Here is a 25,196-nt window from a genome sequence, read left to right on the forward strand (position 1 = left end):
TACATATAATTTACAGACTACACAGATCTACTGGTAAAACAAGGGATAAATGCAAGTGTGTGTGATCCACCACTATGCCATTTGTGATACACCATTGCATGTTATCCCAGCAGTAAATAAGATGAACTTTTGTTATGATGGTTCCAATAGAGAGAGAGAGAGAGAGCTCCATAAGAGATGAGGCACCATTGAAGATAAAATAAATGGCAGGGATGATTTCAGAAGGATGGAGGAAAGCTATCAGAGTTTTATGGTGGAATCATTTGAAAGATGCTGAAAGGATTTCAAAGTCAGCTGCAAACAAGAACTAGAGGCTCAAATTGAGACTGTTTGTTAACATGCAGTCCATAGAGGCTGAAGAAGGAGGAGGAGAGAAAGAAAGAATTAGTTATAAGGCAGCACATAGACATTTATTTGCTTTTGTAGCTTTATTTCATGGCATATTGTACTGCTATATTTATGTTTCCAATTTAATACATCAACATAAAAAAAATCTTACGGAACTGAAAGATAATCTAGACATGTAGTAAATATAGATCATTTCATTCCAGTATATCTATCTGCATCACACATCAGCAGTGGTTTCTGCAACACTTACCACTAGAAGTTTCAATGACAGTGACACGAGTATCAGATGATTGAGAGTTTTCATCAGTCTGACCTTCTAGTGTGTCACCTTCTCCTTCTGCATTTTTCTTCTTCTTCTTCTTCCTTTTCTTTTTCTGAAAAAGTTGTTGATATCAGCTATTAATATGAACGTTAATATTTTCGAAAGTTGCAAAACTAAGAAGAATACAGGTGACTGAGATGCATCTTTCTACCACCTACAAGGAATATGAAGAAAAGCATGAACTACATTACTTAACTTTATATAAACTCTGATTTTGAAAATTCAACATAGTTTACAGCTGCTTCATGTTGTAGTCAGAACCTAAAATAAAAACCCTGCCCCATTTGAATTCCCTTACATGCTCGCATCAACAAGGTATACTGACACACACTTCAACATTTCCATTACATCCTACAGTCTTCATTAACTACCTCTGGCTTAATGTTGACTTCTCTGGTCATATAAGCGAGTGAAGATCTAGCCTACCAGTATGCCATCCCTCTGCAATCCAATCACTTATTGTTAGTATGCTACTTCTATCTACATGACTACTCTGCAATTCACACTTACGTGCATGGCAAATGGTTCTTTGAACCACTTTCACTCTATTTCTCTACCGTTCCACTCTCTAAAAGCACGCAGGAAAAATGAACACTTTAATCTCTCTGAGCGAGCTCTGATTTATTTTATTACAATGATCATTTCTTCCACTGTAGCTGGATGTCAACAAAATCCCGGCATTAGTCTGTAGCGATTTAGGGAAATCACAGAAAATCTAAATCAGGACAGCCAGACGCGGGATTAAACCATCGTCCTCCTGAATGCGACTGTTTTCCGATATCATCAAAGAGATATAAATAGGAAAGTAGTTTTACAGGTATGGACAAATTTATACATGAAGTGGTCAGTAGTATGGCTGTATGAAGGTATCAGAATACAGAAGTAGTGCAGACTTTCCTACAACCACTAAAATCAGAGCAGATCTACATCACAAAATTGAACTCAAGGACTTGGAAATGTATATTCTCCACATTCTAAAAATCGTCAGTTTTTAAAGATCAGATTTTCTGATGGTATGTCATGGATGACTGCATATTGGACAGAAATATGTTTCAGCAAGGAAATAAAAGGATTTGTATTTTTTGAAATCAGGTTAAGTAAAAAGTGGAACTAAAAGTATTTTTGCAAACATTGCTTCTTGAGCATTAAAAACCAAAGGTTGATTATCACATTCCAATTCCAAATATCAAGTACCACTATCTCACGATGATGTTCTGTGAATAATTCCACTATTTTCACTTTGGGTTTTTAATGTCCCATCGACAATGAGGTCATTGGAGTACTTTCGCTTTCATATCTCTGTTTCTTTTTATAAGCTCTCATCATTATTCCATCATATCCTGGTGGGTACATGTTGAATGATTTTCTCTGCTTCTTCCTATACTTATATTTCATTAGATGAAAAGAGAAATGTTTCGGAATAGTTCTTCAGACAGTCCCACTACTGTCTCTTGATTGATTGTAATGGTGATATCTGACTCCCTGAACAATGTGCTAAACATGTGCTTTTTTCATTCTCTTCATGTTTCAGTTTCTTTTAGTTCTCTGTCTTAGTGTTGTTTCATTACACTTTCTGACATGTAGTAAATATTCCTAAGGAGTCCCCCCCCCCCCCCCCTCCCAATTCCCAGTAAATTCTGATGCACCTCTGTCATCAAGCATTTTTATTTCTGTTCCATTTGCCATCATTAGTCTAGCTGGCTCTGGCATTTTGTTTCATTTCATGTCTTTAGTAATACCAACAGAATGATAGTTATATTTTCATTTCTCTGATTTATTTACGCAGTTTTTTTCACTTTCTAGGGCCTTAAATCTGAATGTTAATTTTATTATTGTTATCGTATTCTTACTCATATGAATCAATTAATATAACAATGGAAAATCCAGACTCTCTACTTCTTAGTAGACTGTGGTTTTCAGATTTTTTTAAACTTTTTCAGTGCGGACATTGCCTGCTGATTTTCTGATTGTTGAATTGAGCTACTGTCCGAGATACAAACAACTGGTATTGAAACAATCATGCAGCCAAACAGCAATGTTTCCGGATATGGTGTATGGCATTCAGACTGCACTTCCTCAACTACCTGAGAAGCAGAAACAAGAACACTCAGACAGTGCATGTGTAAAGAAAATTTACAGTAGTGATTACTAACAGATAAACTTGTAAAACTGCTACAAGGAGTTCACTATCTACTGTGCTGAAGTACCTACCAGTTCCCAAGTTCAGAAGGTAGGGGATGAGGTACTAACAAAAGTGAAGCTGCAAGGACAGATTGTGAGTTGTGCTTTGATAGCTCAGTCAGTAGAGCACCTGCCCATGAAAGGTAAAGGTCTGAAATTCGAGTAATAGTCTGGCACAGATTTTTAATCTGCCAAAAGTTTCATATCTAATAGTTATATGCAGTAATGGGAACGGCAGGATGTTTTATACAATATATAACTGAATACGTCACACTACTCACTAAATTGAGGAAGCATCAGATAAGCACATAAAAGAGAAGTAGTATCTTTGTCAGAGATAGAAAACAAACAAACACACACACACACACACACACACACACACACACACACACACACACACACACACACACACACACACAGAGAGAGAGAGAGAGAGAGAGAGAGAGAGAGAGAGAGAGAGAGAGAGACTGTTCCCTGATTTGTTATATTATATTTAATATCAGTCAGTATGTTAATGGTTATAATCTCATGAAATACTCTCAGATGTCCGCTCTGTTTATCATGCACTTTCTCCTTTATAGTCACACCTGTCTTGCATTTACAGTAGTAGGAAAACTCCATTCCAGTTGCATTTAAAAAATGACCAACTTTCTTCTCCACTGCTCAAACTATCACTCATGTATACCGAATGCATAATTAATATTTCAACAGACACTTGCCTCCACAATGCTTCTGTTCTTCGTTGCCTCCCTGTCAACACCTGCTCTGCTGTTCACAGTTTCCGTCAATATCTCAGTAGTGACACAAGGCACAGGTTTCACAAACAGTTTCCCCAGTTCATTTTCATCCAAACATCTTCAATCATACCAAAAAGACAATGACAGGGAGGAAACCAATCAATATTATGCCTGTATCTTTTCTCAGTTTCACTGATGGCTTGGTGTAATGATTTATTTTATGCTACAGTTTTGAGCAGTATTTCCTTTGAGATTGACCTCTCATTTCCGAATAAAAGTTTTCATCTTTCCTTGCTTAACAATAAAATGATATGGGGAATTATCCCAACAATGACTGAAGACCTTACACAATTCATCACAAGGGAAATTTTGAATCCCTTCTAGAAAATTACACTATTCGCCTGACGACAATTACTTTCTTATTAAAAAAAACCTTATGCAACACAATTATTCAGCCTCCTTTTTCGGCATACATTGTCCTATCAGAGGTTCTGTCACTTCATAGTTTAGAGAGTGAATGACTGGCACTGACTGAAGTTTCATTGTCACACAATATTGCTGAATTCACACCATCAACTACCACTGTAGAAATCTGCATCAGGATGTAACAATAAGTATCATTATGACTAATATTTGTTGTCCATTAACAACTAAGTAACTGAACACTAGGTCTTTCAGTGTTGTACAGTATAAAAATTTACTGCCGTTAACCACATGATAAGGCAAAACACAAAATTTCAGAATTATTGGATGCTCCTTTCTCCGACAATATATATGACAATAATTGACAGCTTTCTGGAATTCATCCAAAGCTGTTATTTTCTTCCTCCTTGGCTGCAAATTGTTCCTGGTGTCCATTATACGTTGTGCCAGTCTCATCACAAAATATTTTGTATGCTTTTTCCCCTACTCATAATACAGTGTTTTTGATTATTTTCAAAGTAGTTTCAATAAATGAACAACAGAAAATAAGGGTTCTACATTCTGCTTCTTTTCTTCAAAGTACTCCCTCAATGAGAATACAAATTCGTGGCCTTATGGTGATGCATACTTTTCTTCCTCCACATCACATGTTAGCCTTGCACTACTCATTGCCCTAGACCTACTTGAATAAACACAGAGACCACTACACATCAAATAAACCACAAAATAACTCCTAGATGCAGCCACGGAAAACAACAGCAGGTGTTTGATACACAAGGCTCACTGCTACACAACTTCTATGCATTTTGTTTTGTAGTACAGCAACATAGCTCCTGCTATCTATTCCTGTGCCATCTCCCACTAGCAGGCTCCATACTGTCACTAGATCATAAAATGACACTGCTGATCTGTCAGTATCCAAGACTTGTTTCAATGACTATAACACAGTAACTGCAATAGCTGCTTGTGTGCCTGTCTTTTACATGTGACCGGAATTAAATAAATCATTAAAACAATTAAAATGCAAGTCAGAGTCAAAAATTATCTATAACTTTCATTCTAAAATATATTTGTGCAGGCAATGGCAACATTTTCTTTGACAACAAATCTCATCATCTGCTGATTATTACTAGCTTTAACTTGTTTTCCAACAATGCACTGAAAGAACCTTTGTTGATGGTTGTTCCACTTGCCACATACTCTTAGTACAGGCCCAGCTACATTCCAAAAAATTACACACAGTTTACAGATTCTTGAACTTTCTTTTCCTTTCCTTTGGTATACTGGTCATTTCCACTCCATAATCTTCCATTTTGATTGTGGCTCATAGGGGAAGCCCACATTTCATCTCCGGTGGCTATCCTTCCCTGATGAAATGGTCAAGTAAGTGCTGGCAGGTGTCAACACAAATGGCTGTCTTGGTAGTCAACACACAGAAAATTTATGGAAGCCAAGTTTGTCATGGATGTTTTGATAGGTAGAACTATGAATTATGTCCAAAGTAGACACTACCATATCAACAGTAGCTCTTGAGTTTGCTGAATCTTTCGGATTGTGGTGGACATCAAGAGATGTCCCATACCCATTGCATGTGACACATTTGTCCAATCAATTTCAAACATTTTGATCCACAAATGAATACTTTTACGTGACACTGCACTTTCCAGATATTGAGTTCAAAATCTACTAATTTTAGCCCCTTTCACCACTTTCAACAAAAGAAACTGAGTCACTGCTTGTGATTCCTCAATGGTGCAAACTACTAGCAGAGTCGACATGTTTACGCTATCACTGACAGAATGCAATTGAAGTGTCTGTGTTGAATGGTGCATACATGACTACAGTGGTACTAACTGCAAGTGTAGAAGGCAATGTGAGAATCTGAGAGGTGTTTTATGATGAAAGTGTTGATAATTTTTTACTGTTCTTTATAAAATAATAATAATGATGATGATGAAGATGATAATAATAATCACAACAATAATATTAGTGAGTGGAAGCACAATTTCTACAGATGCCTTTACCATGCCCAATAATTCTAAGCATATTATGACTTACCTTCTTCTGTTTCATTTCTTGCTGTTTCCGTTTCTGCTCTATTTTATGTTGCTTAACCATTTCGGTTAAATTTCCAATGTATTCATCTGTCTGTGACAGCAAGAATGCTAATCGTTTATCCTTTTTTTGGTCAATTAGTTTCCTGCAAAGATTGTAAGTGATTAGATTGAACATGCATTACAATGGAGAAAAGCAGATTGTTTTACTTAAATACTGTATTATAATTATTCAAAAATCTCTACAATAAAGCTCACAGAACTTTATTATACACATATGTTAGACTAATTAGATCATAGAAATTACCGATATCCTTCCTCATCTTCAGCCATTAAACGACGCATACGTTCCTTCTCAATGCGTTCTTGCTCTTTCTTCTGTTCCCGTTCAGCATTAGCATGGTAATTTAGGACAGCTTTGTTAAGTCTTGCTATTTTTGCTACATTATTTCGATGGTACTCTTTGAAATCCTTTCCATGTTGCAAGACAGATATGAGGAACTCCTGGACAAAGAAAGAAATATTATTATACATAAATATGAAATTGCTATTTATTACTTTGGTTTCTTATGATTGCATCCTTTCATGTGATCTAAACAGAACTGAATTAGTGAAATTTGTTACACAGATTACTAAGTGGTGCTGAGTACAGAAATTATACACTACATTATGGCAACTACCATTGATATGAACAGTAATACATTTTTATAGGCTCTCACTGTGAAAAGCATATTCAATAATTCATGGTGTAGATATAACAAAGCACCAATGGAATGATAGTTGAAGAAAGCTACTTGGCAACAAATGTTTACGTTAAATGATTGAAAGATGCGTCTGTCAAGAAATTCTTGTCGATATTACTGCAAGCTGTGGTGTGTGTAGTGTGGCGTAGCGATTGGCATCAGTGGAAGGCACGCTGAAGTTTGCCAGTTCAAGGCTAATCACCAGCAATTATTTATCAAGTCTGTTCTCGCTTTATGTTCTTGTCAGAAATAAATTTGCTTTCAGTGTTTAACTTCCCTGATGACCTTGCCTTCAGGTTTGAACTTGATTGTCATTTAGACATGACATGGTTTGGTAGAGACATGCCTACTATTTCAAAACACCTGCATTACCATGGTTCCAATTAGGCAATTTAAAAGCCATTGCCTACATGGACAGGAACCAGAATAAAAGCAGTAAATTATTCTTAAGAGATGTATATTCAGGAAACTGATGGATTCCAAAGCAGCAGCAAGTCAGACGCACATCAGACATGCGTCAGTGTTTTCTGTAGCTGCTGGTCAGACCTGATGAAGTGGCTAAAAGGATTCAAGTAAGTGACCAAATACAATAGTTGGAATGACATGATGTGTGTGGCAAATGCGTATTTTTACTTGGATGGCACAGTCCAGCAATGGCTCGAGAACAATGAAGAACAGCTCAATGGATGGCCTAAATTCTAGACTGAACTGAAGAAAATGTCTGGTTACAATCAACAGAAAGTCAATAATCAAAGAACACGACACAATGCCATAGAGAAATGACATAGTCAGACATACAGAATGTATTGGCCCTGTGTCACACTATGAATTGTAACACGATAGAAACCGACAAAATCTCGCACTTTGTGAAAAGAGTCACAGAAGACAAGTTCCAAGCTCTTGTCGTAAAGGATGTCAGGACAACAGAAGTATTCCTCAAGTTGTGCCGGCAAATCGAGGAAAGGCAGCAGAAAGAGAGTCGGACAAAAAAGGTGGGACCAACTGCTGGATGTTGTGACTATAGCAGTTGTGGAAGACCACCATGAGCTCTCCTCTCTCATATGCCAGATAGTAAGAGAAGAGATACAACAGTATACGGTAGCCAGAAATATCGGACACAAAAGGTAGTAGGCATGAACCTTGACCCAATACATCAGGAGGTAACAGAGAAAGCTGAAGAAGAGGGGTACTGGTATTCAGCACCAATCTCCACTACCAGCCGAAATTGCCTGATGAACAAATTCTGCCAATTTGGACTTATGCTGCAGCCATCAAATGACAACCAAGCAACCAACACAGGTACAACCAACTCCTGCGCCAAGTGCAATTTCCTGCAGAACAACTCACAGAGGACAACACGCCAGTATGTTTCCACTGCAGATGCCCTAAACAAATTGTACAGTAACGTAGAAAATTAAGGAAAGTTTTTCATCACTACTATACTGCCAGAAGTCAACCATCACAACAATTTTATTCACCCTCAACCTGTGGGATAAAGTCCATCAGTGCATCCATGGCGAGGACACTCCCCATGACATTTTTGGCATGCAGAGGTACCTGTCATTTGCCTAACTGTCGATTTCATGAAAACTAAGCGAGGCTGCCACAGATGCATATCCTCCATGGGTAGTCACCAAGATGTCAGGAAATCTCACTGACATCCTCACTGATGGCCAACCTGTATAGGCACTTGCTGACTTGAGAGATTGCTTTCCTGTAATGTTGCATGCTTATCTTCATCAGCTAAAGAAGACTACATTCTCTGATACGAAACTAATTGTGCTGGAAGTTGTAAATGGAAAATGTGTCCAGCCAACAGGAACATGTATTTAAGGAATGACTATCAATGAAAGAACACAGCCCTCCAAACTTCATTTTAACAGATTGTAATCACAATCTTATTCTCAGACTGGACTTCTTGCAGATGTCACAAGCACTCATAGAGAGTGGAAGATCATAGCTCTAGATTGACAAAAGTATTCCAACTAGAACACACAAAAAGAATTTCTCTAGATGATTATTTGACACTGAGCACGTTTGTTATCCCACCTTCATCAATTCCAGTTGTCAATTGATATGCTCAATTAAACTGTGAAGCTTTAGTGGTTGCAAAAAGCAATTCAGCCTCTAAAAATAATCTAAATGACAGTGACAATCATAAGTATTGCAAGTGCTCAGGGACAATGGATCAATAATTATCACGAGTAGCCACAACTCATTCCTAAAGGTATGTGTGTAGGGACAGCCAAATCAGTCCAGGAAAGGCAGCTTCATGTCATTGATGAAGAACCATACTTTGTCATCACTACCAAAAATGCGAGGGAGGAAGTTAGTATCAAACTACCAATAGGATCTGGCCAGATTGAGGAACAGAATCGGCAGATGGCAGGTAATAACCATTCTGCTTCAATTTTTGGACACTTTCAAATCCAGAGAGGAGAAAAGACAGACCAAGCAGCAAATACCATATCAACATACCATCCACCAATCAGTCAGTGCTCATAAGCATGTCACAGGCTGAACAATAGATAATTAAGAATGAAGTCATGAAGATGTTGCAATATGGCATCATCCAACCTTTAGTGTGTCACTGGTCTTCTCCTGTGGTCCTTGTACAGGAGGAGTAGGCACATGGTGTTTCTGCATCAACTACCGATGACTGAACAAAATCACAAAGAAAGATGTCTATCCATTGCCACACACGGAGGACACCCTGACTGCTAGAAGGGAGCAAATTATTTCTCAATTATATACATGCTGTTATGCTACTAGCAAGGAAAGGAGATAAAGATTTTTTATTGTCTATAATACAACATACAGTCACCAGTAATCTTTATTTTACAATTGTTGTTCCATACTTTGGCCTATATAAACAGGTCTCGTCTGCATTTAGCTGCTTCTTTCTTCACGTAGACAGATTAAACCGCTTGTTTGGCACCAATGTACCATAGGGAACCTTAGCCAGTAATCCTGTACTCTCCGCTATACTCCATGTCTTCCAAGCCAAAATGTTTGCATCAGAGAAAGCTTCAAGGCCACCATAGTCAGCATGATTGCCCCCACACAACAGCCAAGGTAAGCCATGTACTGCCTCCAAACACAGCAGAAACATCACACATGAAATGCAATCTAATTCCACAAAAGACATTTGGACCACCAATAACCTGCTGCTTATTGAATTGACCAGCAAGGTCAATGTCTATTGCCTTCAGTGACTTATAAACAGGAACACTGTGCCGCCAACAGCGATGATAACCACGTCGCAAAGGCATTGCAGTGGTATGTTAACACAAGTGAACGTTCCAAATCGACACCCAGTGAACACCCAGAGCAGAGCTTCCGCATTCCTCAACGTTCGCAGAGCGAATGACGCTCTGTGCTGCAGCACAGGCGACTCTCGGAAGGCCGGAAGTGTGACATTTATCACTTACCCCTCCACGTACCACTGCAGTGCCTATGTAACATGATTATCGTCGCCGTTGGCAGTGCAGTGTTCCTGCGTATAAGTCACTGAGCAGTGTTCCTGTGTATAAGTCACTGAAGGCAATAGACATTGACCTTGCTGGTCAATTCAATAAACAGTAGCTTATTAGTAGTCCAAATGTCTTTCATTGACTTAGATTGCAGTTCACGCGTGATGTTTCTGCTGTGTTTGGAGGCAGTACAGGGCTGACCTTGGCTCTTGTGATCTTGAGCGGGACTTAGCCGCTGGTGCGCTCAGCCGGCTGTCGTGTCCTCGGAGCGGCCCGCGGACGCGGCCTGTCTGGTATTACTCGAGGCCGTGCATGCTATTGCTGCACGTTGATGTATTATAGACAACAAAAATTCCTTATCTCCCATCAGATTATTTAAAGAAACAAACAAAAAAAAATATTCATTCAATTATGTACACTGGCGCTAGGCGCAGTCTGATCTTGAGTGGGACTTGGTGGTCCAAATGTCTTTCGTGGACTTAGACTGCAGTTCACATGTGATGTTTCTGCTGTGTTTGAAGGCAGTACATGGCTGACCTTGCCTGTTGTATGGGGCAATCATACTGACTATGGTGGTCTTGAAGCTTTCCCTGATGCAACATTTTGGCTTGAAAGACATGGAGTATAGCGGAGAGTACAGGACTACTGGCTAAGGTTCCCCTATGGTACATTGGTGCCAGACAAGCGGTTTAATCTGTCTAGAAGAAGAAAGAAGAAACTAAATGCCGATGAGTACCTATTTATATGGGCCAAAGTAGGGAACAAAACTTGTAAAATAAACACTGCAGGTGACTGTATATTGTATATGATGTTGTTGTTGTTGTTGTTGTTGTGGTCTTCAGTCCTGAAACTGGTTTGATGCAGCTCTCCATGCTACTCTATCCTGTGCAAGCTTCTTCATCTCCCAGTACCTACCGCAACCTACATCCTTCTGAATCTGCTTGGTGTATTGTAGACAGTAAAAATTCCTTATCTCCTTTCCTTATATCCCATTAGATTTTTTTTGTTTTCAAACAAAAAATATTCATTCACTTATGTACGCTGCTGCTAGGAGCAATGTGACCTTGAGCAGGACTCAGCCACTGGCGCTCTCAGCCGCTGGCACTAGGCACAGTGACCATGAGCGGGACTTAGCCGCTGGCATGCTCATCCGGCTGTCGCATCCTCAGAGCGGTCCACAGGTGCAGCCTCTCTAGTATTGTGGAGGCTGAATCTGGGAAAGTGCTTCTTCACCACCCATGAAACAAAAATCTTGGGGCTGTTAGTGATTGGCAATAGAGTCAACCTCAATCAAGAGAAAATAACAGCAGTAAGAGATTTTCCAACTCCTTGGCACATTTGTGATATGAGAAGTCTTCTTCGTATGTGCTTGTACTACTTGGAATTCATAAATGACTTCTGTAACAAGGTGCATCCCTTGAGACAACTACTGCACCGAGACATCAAACTTTCCTGAAATGAGGTGCAAGAATAATATTTTCTTGTCCGTAAGGAGGCACTGACACCTTCTCCAGTCCTACCACTGTATAATGTGAATGCCGAGAAAGAACATTAAATTGACACTGACGGTTTTGGGATATGTGCAATTCCAGTGCAAATTCAGGAATAAGCTGAAAAATCTACAGCTTATGCATCCAGAGTTATTTCAAAGTCTGAGACGAACTACTTGACAACCAAGAAAGAGTGCCTTGCAGTTGGTTGGGCCATTAATGAGCTCCAGCACATTTATTTGACAATCCAGTCATCACTGTGATGGACCACCGTTCTCTATACTGGCTGACTAGCCTGATTGTGGTTTAGACCAGACGATATGATTGCAGCCTCCCGTACATCTTTTGCCTATTAAAGGATCACTCCTTCCAATTTGCCAAACAAATGAAAATTAGACTGGAAGAGATAACCACCACGTCCAGGGTGGTAAAGTATCCCATAAAAAATTAATAAATAAAGTAAAATAAAATAGTGCAATGTCAGCTGTGAAAGACATATATGCTATAGCCTCAATGGTACAAGGCCTCCCAAAATACTGTCATATGCCGTGCACTTTAAAGATGATTTCATAACTAGGTGCTAAATGCCTTCCTTTACACTTCTATATGTGATATACACAAAGATATTTACCTCCGCTATTATTTTTCTAACTTTTCAGCATTATTAGCCACAGGTAAAATAAAATAAACTTGAATAGATGTAGTTGTTTGCACTTCTGTTAAACAGTAAATCAACCAAACTAAAATCAACTGTCTATTAATTAAGGAAATACATTCCTTGTACTAGTCAGTGGTCATTACGTATATTTAAATATACTTTTCATCTATATCACACAGTACATTTATTTTTAGTCATTCAGTACATGTTTCGGTTCATGCAGTACAGGCAGTTAAAACATTTCAATCAGTTGACTCATGCTTTTATTGATTAACTATAACTGTTTGTTATCTTTTTCTATTTCCACAGCATCAGAAGATAGCATGTGTAAAACGTGAGATGAATGAACAGTAATAAATTTATTTTGTAAAGTAGGTGGAAAGTACATTTAGTAAACAAACTGACATAATCCCCACTATTCAAATAAGTTCCACAGTTTCCTTCATTCTATTTTCAATTTGCCACAGGTGTAGACATTTATGCACCTGATCATAATACACTTCAAACTTCAGCATTGTAATCAAAGAAAACAATGGTGGTCTTAAGATTCCCTTGTCTAAAGTATTTAATGAGCAATGGAAAATAATAATAATAATAATAATAATAATAATAATAATATCACATATCAAAATTAAAGGGTATAACCCTCAAAATGCTTGCTTCTGAAAACCAGACGGGAATTTAGCACTAAGTGATGACAAAAATTGTGAAGTACTAGCTGAATATTTTGAAAAACTACTAAACTGTCCAGAACCAACAGGAACCCTCCCAATATCCAACACCAAAGACCCGGAACAAAAAGATTCAACACTACCATCAGGAGAAGAAATTATCACACACATAAAGAAACTAAAAAATAACAAAGCCCTTGTGTAGGATGGAATTGTAGTCAAATTTCCCAAAAGTCTATGGCCTAATTCAAGAAAGTAGCTATTAAGAATTATTCAAAATATATGGGTCACCGAAGAAATCCCAGAAGATTGGAAGTGTGCCTTAATACACCCATTGCATAAAAAAGGGGACAAACATGATATGAATAATTACAGAGTAATTTCTCTGCTCCCTGTCACATATGAGATATTATCAGCTAGTATTTTTGAAAGAGCACAACTGCTAGAACCCAAACTCTCAGATTTACAAGCTGGTTTCAGAACAAACAGACCGTGCCCAGAGCAAATTTTAAACCTAAAATTAATCACAAGAATAAGGAAGATGCGAGGCAAGCCTACAGTATATGTCTTTGTCAACTTCAAAAAGGCCTATGACTCAATCCAAAGACACACACTATTTACGTTTCTTGAAGAAAAAGAATTGGATCAGAAAATATAGAAAATCATTCAGCAGACATTAACAAATACAACATCCAAAGTAAAATTTATGGGAAAACTTACTTAGCCTTTGTGGATGATCTTACAATAATGACAATAATGGCAGATTCTTGTGAGATGGCTATAAAACAGAATGCACAGAGAAAGTCAGCCTGCAGATATCATTTGACTGACTGTGTTTACAACAAATTTAGAAATTTCAAATTACAAACAACATATGGAGAAATTAACAAAGTATCATACTTTACATATTGAGGAGAAGTTATCTCTGAAAAATATGCACAACAAGAAAGAACACAAAAAGCTCTACAATAAAAAAAAATGCTTATCTTTAAATGCCAAAACAGTAATTAAACCATCAATGTCATATGCCAGCAAAAACTTGGCACTAAACGGGAAAACTGATAGAGAGAAGAAAGAAAAAGAGTTAGGAAAATTTTGGGACTGAGAATGGATACAGATTAAAGATAACGTCCAAAATTGAAGAATATTCTAACATAGAGACAGACATGAGGAAAAGACACTTCGAATTCTATGGCTGCATAATGAGGCTTCCCGAACACTGACTAACAAAAAGAATAGTAAAATACGTAGATTCCCTTGGTAATGGAGGAGGATGGATCAAAAATGTTAAAAAAGACATTGAATTAGACAAAATCATGAAAGAAGAAATGGACGTAAGGAACAATTTTAGAATAAAAGTAGAAAAATGGGAGGTTAAACCACAGACAAAAGCCCACAGAACCGGAACAAAATGGAACGTAGAAAGAAGAGCTAAATTCTTGGAAACAATGAAAAACTTGTGGGCACATAAAAAGAACCAAAGAACAGAAAATGAACCTTTTTTACTTAGAGTTTTCCACTCTGGGAGCTTTGCGGCTAATAATAATAATAATAATAATAATAATAATAATAATTTAGTGTGGCTCAGTGGCTTGGTGCAAGTATTTTCATTGGATGCCACTCTAGCGACTTGCATGTCCCTTACCTACCACAGTTCTTCAACCAGGGAAAGGGGACTGACAGTTTAGTGAGGAATCTGAACCCCGTGTTGTTTCTGGTGATTTCTCACAGTGTTGAGAGGTGAAGACTAGATGAAAACAAAGACTAAAAAATCCATAGTTCAACTGAGATTTGATTATGCGACCTCTCAGTTTATGGTCACACACTTTACTGCTAGAATGCGATGTCCGACATAACGATACAGTCAACAAAACATTAACTAGTATGACCTCATTAATTGAGTGGGCAAGACCACGTGCAAGGTGTTGTTCCTTTCTTGGAGTTCTCCGCAAATCTACCAGTTGTTGTGCCAGTTAGCTCCACTCCAGGAACCTGTGTCACTTTTGTTCGACAAAATGTGTAAGTTGTTGTCAAATTATGACAGTAAACATACGCATGTTTCAGCAGTGCGTGTAGAATTCTATCATTGTCAGAAACACCATTTGTTGGCTACGAACAATGAGGTGCAACAACATGTATTGCAGTAGAAGAATCCATCTTTGGCTAAAGTGTTAAATATTGCTCAATCTTTCAAGGTATCTTGTGCTGCAGGTGATCAGATTGAGGCTTGGTGTGACATTGCCCTGGTGGCTTCTGTTCCTGGTCATCGAGCATCAGCCAGTACTCAGGGGGAGCACAATGTGCCAGCCGTTCACACATAATCTCTATGCTGCATTGGACAGCACCATGCCAACCAACAACAGCAACCACCAAGCAATGGAGCACTCTGTCTTCCCATCTTACCCATACTGTTTTGTGCAACATGTCATGGTCAAGTGCCCAAAGCACTGGGAAATTTGCAACAACTGTAGGAAGGAGGACATATAGTGTCTATGTATCATTTCTGGCCCCCTCCTGTGGACGTAATTGTACATCTCCAGTGCTTACGACTCACACAAAACTGTTTATTGAAGTGCAAGTGCTCAGACTACAAGTGGACACAGGTGGATCTGTGACTTTATAGAATTTACAAACTTACGTGGATTTGGGATTGTGGCTCTGTCTCCAGTTACTCGGTGTTTGAGGGTTACAATAAGCAGCGTATTCCAATTTTGAGACAATTTACAACTCCCACTGTGTATAAATCTGTGGTTCATTCCTTGACTTTCTTAGTAGTGGATGACACTGGTGCCGACAATTTGTTCAGTCTGGATGATTTCAATGGTTTTGGTTTTCTCCAATTCAGATATGGTGCACCTGGTTTCAAACCAGGACCCTCATCCACAGTTAGATTCTCTGTGTTCTGAGTTCTTGACTCTTTTTTGGATGGGTCACGTTGTGTCACTAATTTTGCAGCTCACATTATTCTGAAACCTATTGTGTGCCCAGTCTTTTTCTGTGTGTGCTCTGTTCCTGTGGCTTTGCAGGACCAAATGAAATTGGAATTGGACAGGTTGACGCCACTGGGGATCATACAGTCAATTACACCAAGTGAGTAGTCTAAGCCCCTAGTGACTCTTAAAAAAGCCACCTGGTCTCAGCTTCACCTCTGCACTTACTTTAAAGTTTCTATTAATGTCCAATCTATCATTGACATCTACCCTTTGCCCCGTTAGGACAGATTATGGGTTAAGCTCACTGAGGGCCAGTTTTTCTCCAAAATTTGATTTATCTGAAGCCTATTTACAGGTTACATTGGATAAGGATTCTAAATATCTCTTTATGATTAACACACCCTTTAGGTTGTGCCAATATGAGCATCTCCTGATCGGTGATTTCTCAGTGTTTTTTGGAACAACTGACGATGTCCATTCTGGAGTGCATCAACAATGCTGATGACATTGGCATTACGGATGCATCCAGGGAAGAGCATTTATGTAATTTATGCACTTTTTTCACGTTCTTACAAACCACAGTGTTGAAATGAAACTTGGCTAAGTTACACTTTTTCCAGCAGTCCATTGTGTATTTGGGGTTTCAGGTTTCTCGGGATGGTGTTAAGCCTTTATGCCCTGATGTTGCTGGCATCACAGCTCTGCCTTGTCCTACAAATGTCAAAAGACCAAGCATTTTTAGGTAACACTAAATACTATCACAAATTCTTTCCAGGTGCATCCATGATGGTCCATCCCCTTCACAAGTTGCTCCACAACAGTGTTCCCTCTTGAAACTTCCTGGCAGATTAAAACTGTGTGCCAGACCGAGACTCGAAAACGGGACCTTGCACTTTCCCGCGATAGGCAAAGGTCCCGAGTTCGAGTCTCGGTCTGGCACACAGTTTTAATCTGCCAGGAAGTTTCATATCAGTGCTCACTCCGCTGCAGAGTGAAAATCTTATTCTGGAAATGTTCCCTCTTAGTGAGCATGCATCCAAGATTGTAAAATCTAAATCACATTCTGATCCTTGTTGGGCTAATTTCCATCCTAGCCATCACCTGGTTTTGGCTACAGACACCTCTCACTATAGACTCAGGGCCCTTCTCCCACGCCGATATGAGGATGGTTCCAAATGTCCAATAGCGTACATGTCAAAAACGCTGAACTCCTTGTATGAGAGCAAGTCCTACATCATTATTGACCACATATCTTGATTTTGTTGTTTGATTGTTCTGCTATGTTGCCCGACAAAGGGGCCCATCGCATCCAGCACTACAACTGTGAAATAGGTTTTCAGCCTACTGCACAACACAATAATGCCTATGTGATGTTCTAGCTTCCGATGGAGCAAGATCCTGCTTTTAACCAGGATGAACTCATTTATTATCACTTAGATGTTGAACTGCAACGCACATTCTCCCAGACTGCAGCTGCTGTCACTATCGATCTGGTTTTGCATCCAGTTGTTCATCTCATTCAGTATTATTGACTGGACAAGCATCTGAGCAGGGCTTATGATCCTCTGTGCAACTATTTTGCCCTCTATCATCACCTTTGGGTATTTGATGGTGTTATCTTAGCTACGGATGGGCTATTGATCAAGGTGGTGATCCTGGCCACTGCACACCAGGATCATTGGTAGGTCTCCCATACCAAGTTGTTGACCTGTTGGCATGTGTTTTGGTCTGACATTGACGGCAACATTGTATATTTTGTGGCAGCCTGATCTCTGTGTGCTACTCAATGTGCGGAGCTGCTGGCGATGCTCTCTCCATGGCCTGAACCTGTCCATGGGAACATGTCCATGTTGATGCGTTCTTCCTCAGTTCTTACTGGATGTTTGTTGTTAATGCTTTCTCTAAATTTCCATATGTCATCCACTGTCCTTTGATGTCAGCCGCAACCGTCTCCATATTTTTTTCTATTGGAGAATGGCTTTATACACTTGTGACAGATAACGGACTGCAGTTTGTGTCTCAGACCTTCCCTGATTTCTGTGCCCTTGTAGGCATTCATCACATGACTGCTCCACCTTTCCAATCCCAGTCTAATGATGAGGCAGACCATTTCGTCTGCACATTCCAGATTCAAATGAAGAAGTCTGTTGTAGGCTCTTCCATGGACGACGCTTTGACACACTTCTCGATTTCCTACACTGGTGGGGAATCGAAATCATGCAGAGATGCTCCATTATTGACAGACACACTCCCTTCTGCATCTGTTCATGCTTCCCTACCTACAGCCATTAGCATAAGACTCGTCATGGTCTGCTCCTGGCTCTGTGGATTCTGGCAACCAGTGAGGATTCTAGCAACAACCCACAGCTGCTTCGACCACCACCTTTGTATGGTGCGCACTGGTAAGGGCTTGTGGCACACCATGACAATCAACTGCATTCTCGCATTGTGGTGAGACCCACAGGTTGACCACCACCACCTTTGCCTCCTCCCTCAGCACCTGTCCAGGTCTTGGGGGCATCCCAGCTGCAGTGGTGGACTCACCCTCCTTGTGGGTGCCACCTCCTCCTGCCTCTCCTCCAGGGTCTGTCCCTCATCCTCCCAGGACATGCTGCCGACCTTTCCCGCGCCACATTGCTGCCGTCAGGAATTCTGCCACAGGCTCGGTAGGCATCGTCGGGTCTTTCACCGCCAGCATCTGGGCTGCCTGTGGCCCAGTGGCTGGTGCTTTCGCCGTCAGTGCTGTTCCACAACAGGATCCCGGACATCGAGATGCTACCAGTGCTCTCGTGACCAGTCGTCTCTGTTATAGTTCATGGGTGCGGACGCCGCATGTGTTCACGGGCATGCCACCTGTGCCCCTACTCACCCATTTCAGCCCGGAATCTATTTCCAGTGCCACTATCAACGTCTGTGCCACCCACCACAGAGGCTGTGGGTGTTTCGTCAGTCATCCAGATGTCTGCATCAGAGGAGTGCCCTTTCCCCATGGGGGAGGGATGCTGTAACCCAGTACGGAATACGTGGATACATGCCACAGCACCAGGCTACTGGCACACTACATTTCAAATCGTATGCCAACTGCATCTGCACAGACCGACCACCAGAGGATGCCTGCAGTGGGTCACAGGACTTCTGCACGTGGCATGGCAGCCACCGTACCATCTACCAAAGCCCTCCTCTATATAAGGACAGTACAGCATGCACTCTCTCTCAGATATGTTTTTAGTGTTTACTTCTATCAGCTTCTATGTTTGTTGTTCCTTTTTATTTGGATGAATAAACTTTGATTAATTGTAGATGCACTGTTATTTATGTCTTGCATTAAGACAATAATAAGCAATGGAAATGGAAATGGAAGAAAAACGAAAAAGATAGAAATGAAGAAATAAGGGAGACAGCTGAAAATAGAACAGAGAAACTGTTTCACTGGAGGGTAGGAGAAAGACAACTGGTAGATATCACAAGGATTGTTAGGGCAATGAATACACAAAAGCTGCAGTTTCCTTTCATATTGTGTTAGCATTTTTCTATAACAAAAAGTTTATACAGGTCTACATAACTAACTTTGTATCAATGTCCATCTGCAGACAGTATTCCAAAAGAAATACTAAAAAAAATTTCATTGTAAAATAAATTTTCATGGCTAACACAGAGCTTAACATCCCAATTAAATAATACCATCAGTGTTACCCAACAAATTTCACAAAACATACTTGATGTTTCTGCCTTCGCTTCCGCTCTGCTTCCAATTTTTGTTGTTTTTCCAGTTTCTCTGTTGCTCGTGCCTCCCGCAAACCTTGTCTTTTGGTACGTTTGTACATCTTCATTATCTGTGCAGTCTCAAGAGTAGTGTCCCTTCTAGTGGCAGCAAGTATCTGTACAAGAAAATTGTATTTGCCATAATCTCAAATTAAAACAAATTTGTCTTGGCATACTGTGAAATAAATTCCATACCTCACTTCTCAATTGTCTCTGAAAATTTAAAACTCGTAATGCACGCAACTCAATTTCTGCCTTTATTTTAATTTCCTCTGGCAAATCTTGTGGCAAGTTGATGAGCTGTTGTATACGCATGTATATTTGATTTGCTACCCTGAGAAATAGATAAGGAAAAATTAATAGCAGCTTACACACAAGATACTGAATGAAATAGTGTCTCAAAACTACAATATAATTCATGTTTAGATAATATATTATTCAACCACACAGCATTATTCCAGAGCCGGCAGTCATGCCAAACAAGCTCGTAGCACATAACTAATACCCACAAAAATTCTAAAAAAGAGGAGTAGTTTATTACTTTCTTTGGTAGACCATTTCATCTCATTTATTGGACCTGTTCTTTCATCAAACATCCTCTGCATCATCAATTTTTCTTCGAAAAAATTAAGATATCAATACTGACAACAAGATTTAGTTGTTTCGTCCTTCTGTCTTCTGCAGTAAGGAGTTTGCCAAATTTACAGACTGTTTTAGGGCAGTTATATTTATTAACAGTGTTCTTCCACTGGCCTCTTTATTGCCAATGAGACAGCAAGATGCAGGAATGGACACATGTAAAGATACCAACAAGTACACAAAATATAAACATTTATTTTGAAACAATCTGATAGATACATAGCAACAAGTGCAAGTGAACAAATTAAAATTATTATTATTATTATTATTATTATTATTATTATTGCACTTGACCTTGCATTGCCACTATTGGAAACAAGCTGTGACCTTACAGTAAACAAGTACGATAGTGACTAAGGAAAACTCATTTCATTGTTAATGGTTTTAAGTCAGCTGTGTTTATACTATCAAGTGGTTCAGCATATCCTCACGAAATATCATGAAAAAAAAAAAAAAAAAACACAATAAGCTGATCTAAGATCCTTCACTCCCAGCTGCAACAATATCACGGTCGACTAACACTTATTGTCATTTTTTTTGGCTTCTGTCTAAATGTGTAAAATGCGGTTGTTTACTGGAAGGAAACATAGTGAGGATAGTTGCTTTAATGTAATCTACTAGTGTATACTGAGTGGACTTGCTCTGGTATTCTTACCATATGAGATTTCACATTGTCATGGTGCACTAGACATTTTGTTCAAGTTGTAACTTTTTTTAACACGTTTCACCACAAGAGCCACCAGTTCCACTACATTGTAATTGCCAAAAGAATTATTCCAGGTAACCGTATGTGCTACCACTCACATGACAAGGGCAGTATAATTCTACAAAAACTGTTCTTATGTGCCCTGAAAAGTTTCTCCAACTGGATGGAAAACTTTCAATGTTCATACACTGGACTGAGATTTTCAATGCTTGCAAGTTATGACTTTTTATTTCCATATGCTGAAACACCTCATCAACACTTGCTGTGGCACATTACATCTGAGAGTATCACATAATTGAAAGAACTGTTCCAGTTATATCTGAGAGCATAAACAAATTTTTGTGTTTCAGGTTTACTGTCTCAAGTCCCAACTGTAATAACAGCAAAAGCTAATGGAGATGTAAATAATGAGCCTCCACTTCAGTTATTACATGACACAATAAGTTACACTGTCTAAACTCGCCTCTCTCACAACCACCACTTGAAATGCTGCACCATCAGTTAGCCAAACATACTGAAAATCAATAATTCATATAATAAAATACTCATTCTGGGCAAACTCCTTAACTTTTACTTGTCAGACCCACTGCTCCCATTCTACACGTTCTCTGTTATACTTCCATCCTTAAACTTCATCTAGCTTTCCTCCATCCTGGTAGAATCTCAACAGATTTTAGTTCTCTTCACAATTTTGAATTACACCTGCTTCTAATTCCATACTGGAGCCACCAATTTCCACACTGAGTCACACAGCACTTCCCCTTAGCTCCCTCTAATCTCAATCCTGACCACAATAATACACTACGTGATCAAAAGTATCCGGACACCGACTGCCAGTTACTCCATATCAACAACCTCAGTAGTCATTAAACATCATGAGAGAGCAGAATGGTGCACTCTGCGAAACTCATGGACTTCTAATGTGGACAGGTGATTGGGTGTCACTTGTGCCATACATCTGTACACGAGATTTGCACACTCTTGAACATCCCTAGGTCCACTGCTTCGATGTGATAATGAAGTGGAAACACGAAGGGACATGCACAGCACAAAAGCGTATAGGCCGACCTCATCTGTTGACTGACAGAGAGCGCTGACAGTTGAAGAGGGTCGTAATGTGTAATAGGCACATATCTCCAGACCATCACTCAGGAATTCCAAACTGCATCAGGATCCACTGCAAGTACTATGACAGTTAGGTGGGAGGTGAGAAAACTTGGATTTCACAGATGAGCAGCTGCTCATATGCCACACATCACGCCAATAAATACCAAATGACGCATCACTAGTTGTAAGGAGCATAAACACTGGACAATTGAACAGTGGAAAAACGTTGTGTGCAGTGACAAATCATGGTACACAATGTGGCAATCCGATGTCAGGGTGTGAGTATGGCGAATGCCTGGTGAACATCATCTGCCAGCATGAGTAGTTCCAATAGTAAAATTCACAGGCGGTGGTGTTATAGTGTAGTCGTGTTTCTCATGGAGGGGGCTTGCACCCCTTGTTGTTTTACATAGCAGTTATCACAGTACAGGCTTACATTGTTTTAAGAACCTTCCTGCTTCCCACTGTTGAAGAGCAGTTCGAGGAGGGTGATAGAATATTTCAACACGATCAAGCACCTGTTCATGATGCATGGCCTATGGCAGAGTGGTTACATGACAAGAACAGCCCTGTAATGGACTGGCCTGCACAGAGTCCTGACCTGAATCCTATAGAACAGGCTGTTCCAACTGAGCTCCAGGGAGCTGGAGCGTTACGGAGCACTCACTGTGGCAGCTCGGAGCTTGTGTGGAGGGGGAAAGCGAACTCACTGCCCCCTGGCCACATGCAGCCGCAACTGATGCAATAATCCATGTTCAATGACAGCTATGACTAGCCAAGGGAGCCCTGTACCTCTATTGGAGGATACCTTTCTATTCATTGAGAGGGGTGGACGTCCACAGTGTCTTGTATGTCATAAAGTATTTAATTCTGCGAAGAGGTACAATATCCAACGGCATCAGATAGAAGGCGTTGCATGCAGAGAACTAGTAGCCAGGGTTAAGAACGACATACCAGGAGACATAAGTTTAAAAACGGTTCCGTAATATGGAGGGTATCAAAACATGCAACATGGTTCGTGTTCTGTAATTTTCAGGTGAATGAGAGCGGAGAAAACACTACTGAATCTTCAATTTGAGGAAGCTACAGGGTCGCTCACATAACTGCGACGAGTGGCAAGCCGTTTTCAGTGGGACCACTCGTAAAATTGTGCATGGTAGCAGTTGCAGAATGTTTGTTTCCAAGGGAGGTGCAGGTAATTGAAGGGGTTTTCCTGTCGAAGCAAACAATGTCTCGTCAAATCCTGGACATGGCAGTGGATTTAGAGACACAGCTCAGGAAAAAGGCGAAGAGCTTTTTTGCATTTTTGCTAGCGCTTGACAAAAGTACCAACATATCGGACTGTGCTCAGCTTGCAGTCTATGTGCATGGTGTCAACATGGGCTGCAAGTAACTGAATAACTCTTGGATGTGGTACCACTCGATTACACCGCAACAGGACGTGACATGTTTGAAGCTGTTTGTGAATCAGTGGACAATATGAATTTGCCATGGGATAAGCTCCATTCTGTAGCGACAGATGGTGCACCACAAATGATCAGGCGTCACCAAGGTTTTGCTTCTCATTTGAAAAATTAACTCAGGGCCGAATTCGGGAAAGACATTTTGACTCTTCATTGTTTTATTCACCAAGAGGCACTGTGTGCTGAAACAGTAGAGCTAGGTGGCGTAATGAAAGTCGTCATGAAGTGTGTGAATGTTGTATGGCGTCAGGGTATGAATCATCGCCAATTCAAAGGACTCCTGAAAGATATGGAAGCGGAGTATGGGGATATACCTTACCACATTACAGTTCGTTGGCTGAGTCAGGGAAAATTTCTCGATTTTTTCTTTGCCATTAATGAGGAAATATCACTTTTTATCGAAATTAAAGGGGAAGAAATGCGTTGTCTGAAAGATATAAAATAACTATGCATCTGAATAATTTAAATCTGTCATTGCAGGGCAAAGGGCAGCTAATCGTTGACATGCACGACCAGATCAAAGCATTCATGGAAAAGTTACGTTTATTTGAGAGGCAGATGAGTAATGGACATTTAACATTCTTCAATCATCTTGCTTCTTTAAAACTACCTGAAGGTACTACTTTCGGCGATTAACAAGCAAAGTTAAAGCAGCTCATCACGTTGTTTGGAACACGATTCCGAGACCTCACTAGTTTGGAAATGGAACTTAAGGTGTTCAGCACTCCTTTTCCAGTTTCCCCCGATGACTTGTCATCGTCACTTCAATTGGAGATTACTGATTTGCAAAATTCAACTTTGTTGAAAGAGAGGTACTACAACGCGTTGGATTTGTCACAATGGTATTGTTCAGTGCAGCAAAAAACACTTCCCACGCTTCACAACCATGCCGCTCAGATCATGTGCATGTTTGGATTTATGTACTGTTGTGAGCAACTTTTCTCAGCAATGAAAAGAGTAAAAAGTAAGGAACAATTGTTTCTTCAGGATGCAACAATGAACGACAACCTCCGCATTAACCCTGTGAACACTTTGATGCCTGATATTTCCGATCTTGTAATGAAAAGAAAATATCCAGCTACAGAGGCCCAATAAATTTAGTATGCAATTTCTTGTAAAACAGTTGTTTCTTATTTATTTCCTGAACATCATATTTCCTGGTGTAGCATGTCACAACGTCTTAGCAGCTAAGAGTATGAGGTTGTCGATCTTGTAAGACGCAGCTGGCACATCAAAACGCTTGCCTTGCCACCTGCCTCAGCCAGCCGTGCCACATGCCGGCCCACTTGAATGGTCACAGCGAGTGACACGGCTCCCTGGAGCAGGGAGCGCTTCGCGGCTCACAACGGAGCCGACAAGCTGGAACAGCCTGCTGTAGAACACCTTTGGGATGTTTTAGAATGCCGACTTCGTGCCAAGCCTCGCTGTATCAACATTGATACCTCTCCTCAGTGCAGCACTCAATGAAGAATTGGCTGGCATTCCC

At 40.0% G+C, this 25,196-nt stretch overlaps 1 protein-coding gene across 3 annotated transcripts in view; it reads right to left on the reverse strand.

Annotated features, from left to right (window-relative positions):
• The window catches only part of LOC126297781 (ATP-dependent helicase brm-like), a 229,871-nt gene that overhangs the window by 66,366 nt on the left and 138,309 nt on the right, over window positions 1–25,196 (reverse strand). For all 3 annotated transcript variants that reach the window (XM_049988964.1, XM_049988965.1, XM_049988963.1), the window contains 5 exons: window positions 19,991–20,129; window positions 19,750–19,911; window positions 6,373–6,569; window positions 6,070–6,211; window positions 599–722 (listed from right to left, as the gene is read on the reverse strand). In XM_049988964.1, coding sequence (XP_049844921.1) covers window positions 599–722; window positions 6,070–6,211; window positions 6,373–6,569; window positions 19,750–19,911; window positions 19,991–20,129 — 764 coding nt within the window. The remainder of the gene's footprint in view (window positions 1–598; window positions 723–6,069; window positions 6,212–6,372; window positions 6,570–19,749; window positions 19,912–19,990; window positions 20,130–25,196) is intronic.

The sequence above is a fragment of the Schistocerca gregaria genome, chromosome X, assembly GCF_023897955.1.
Source record: "Schistocerca gregaria isolate iqSchGreg1 chromosome X, iqSchGreg1.2, whole genome shotgun sequence".
In the NCBI taxonomy this organism is placed as follows: domain Eukaryota; kingdom Metazoa; phylum Arthropoda; class Insecta; order Orthoptera; family Acrididae; genus Schistocerca; species Schistocerca gregaria.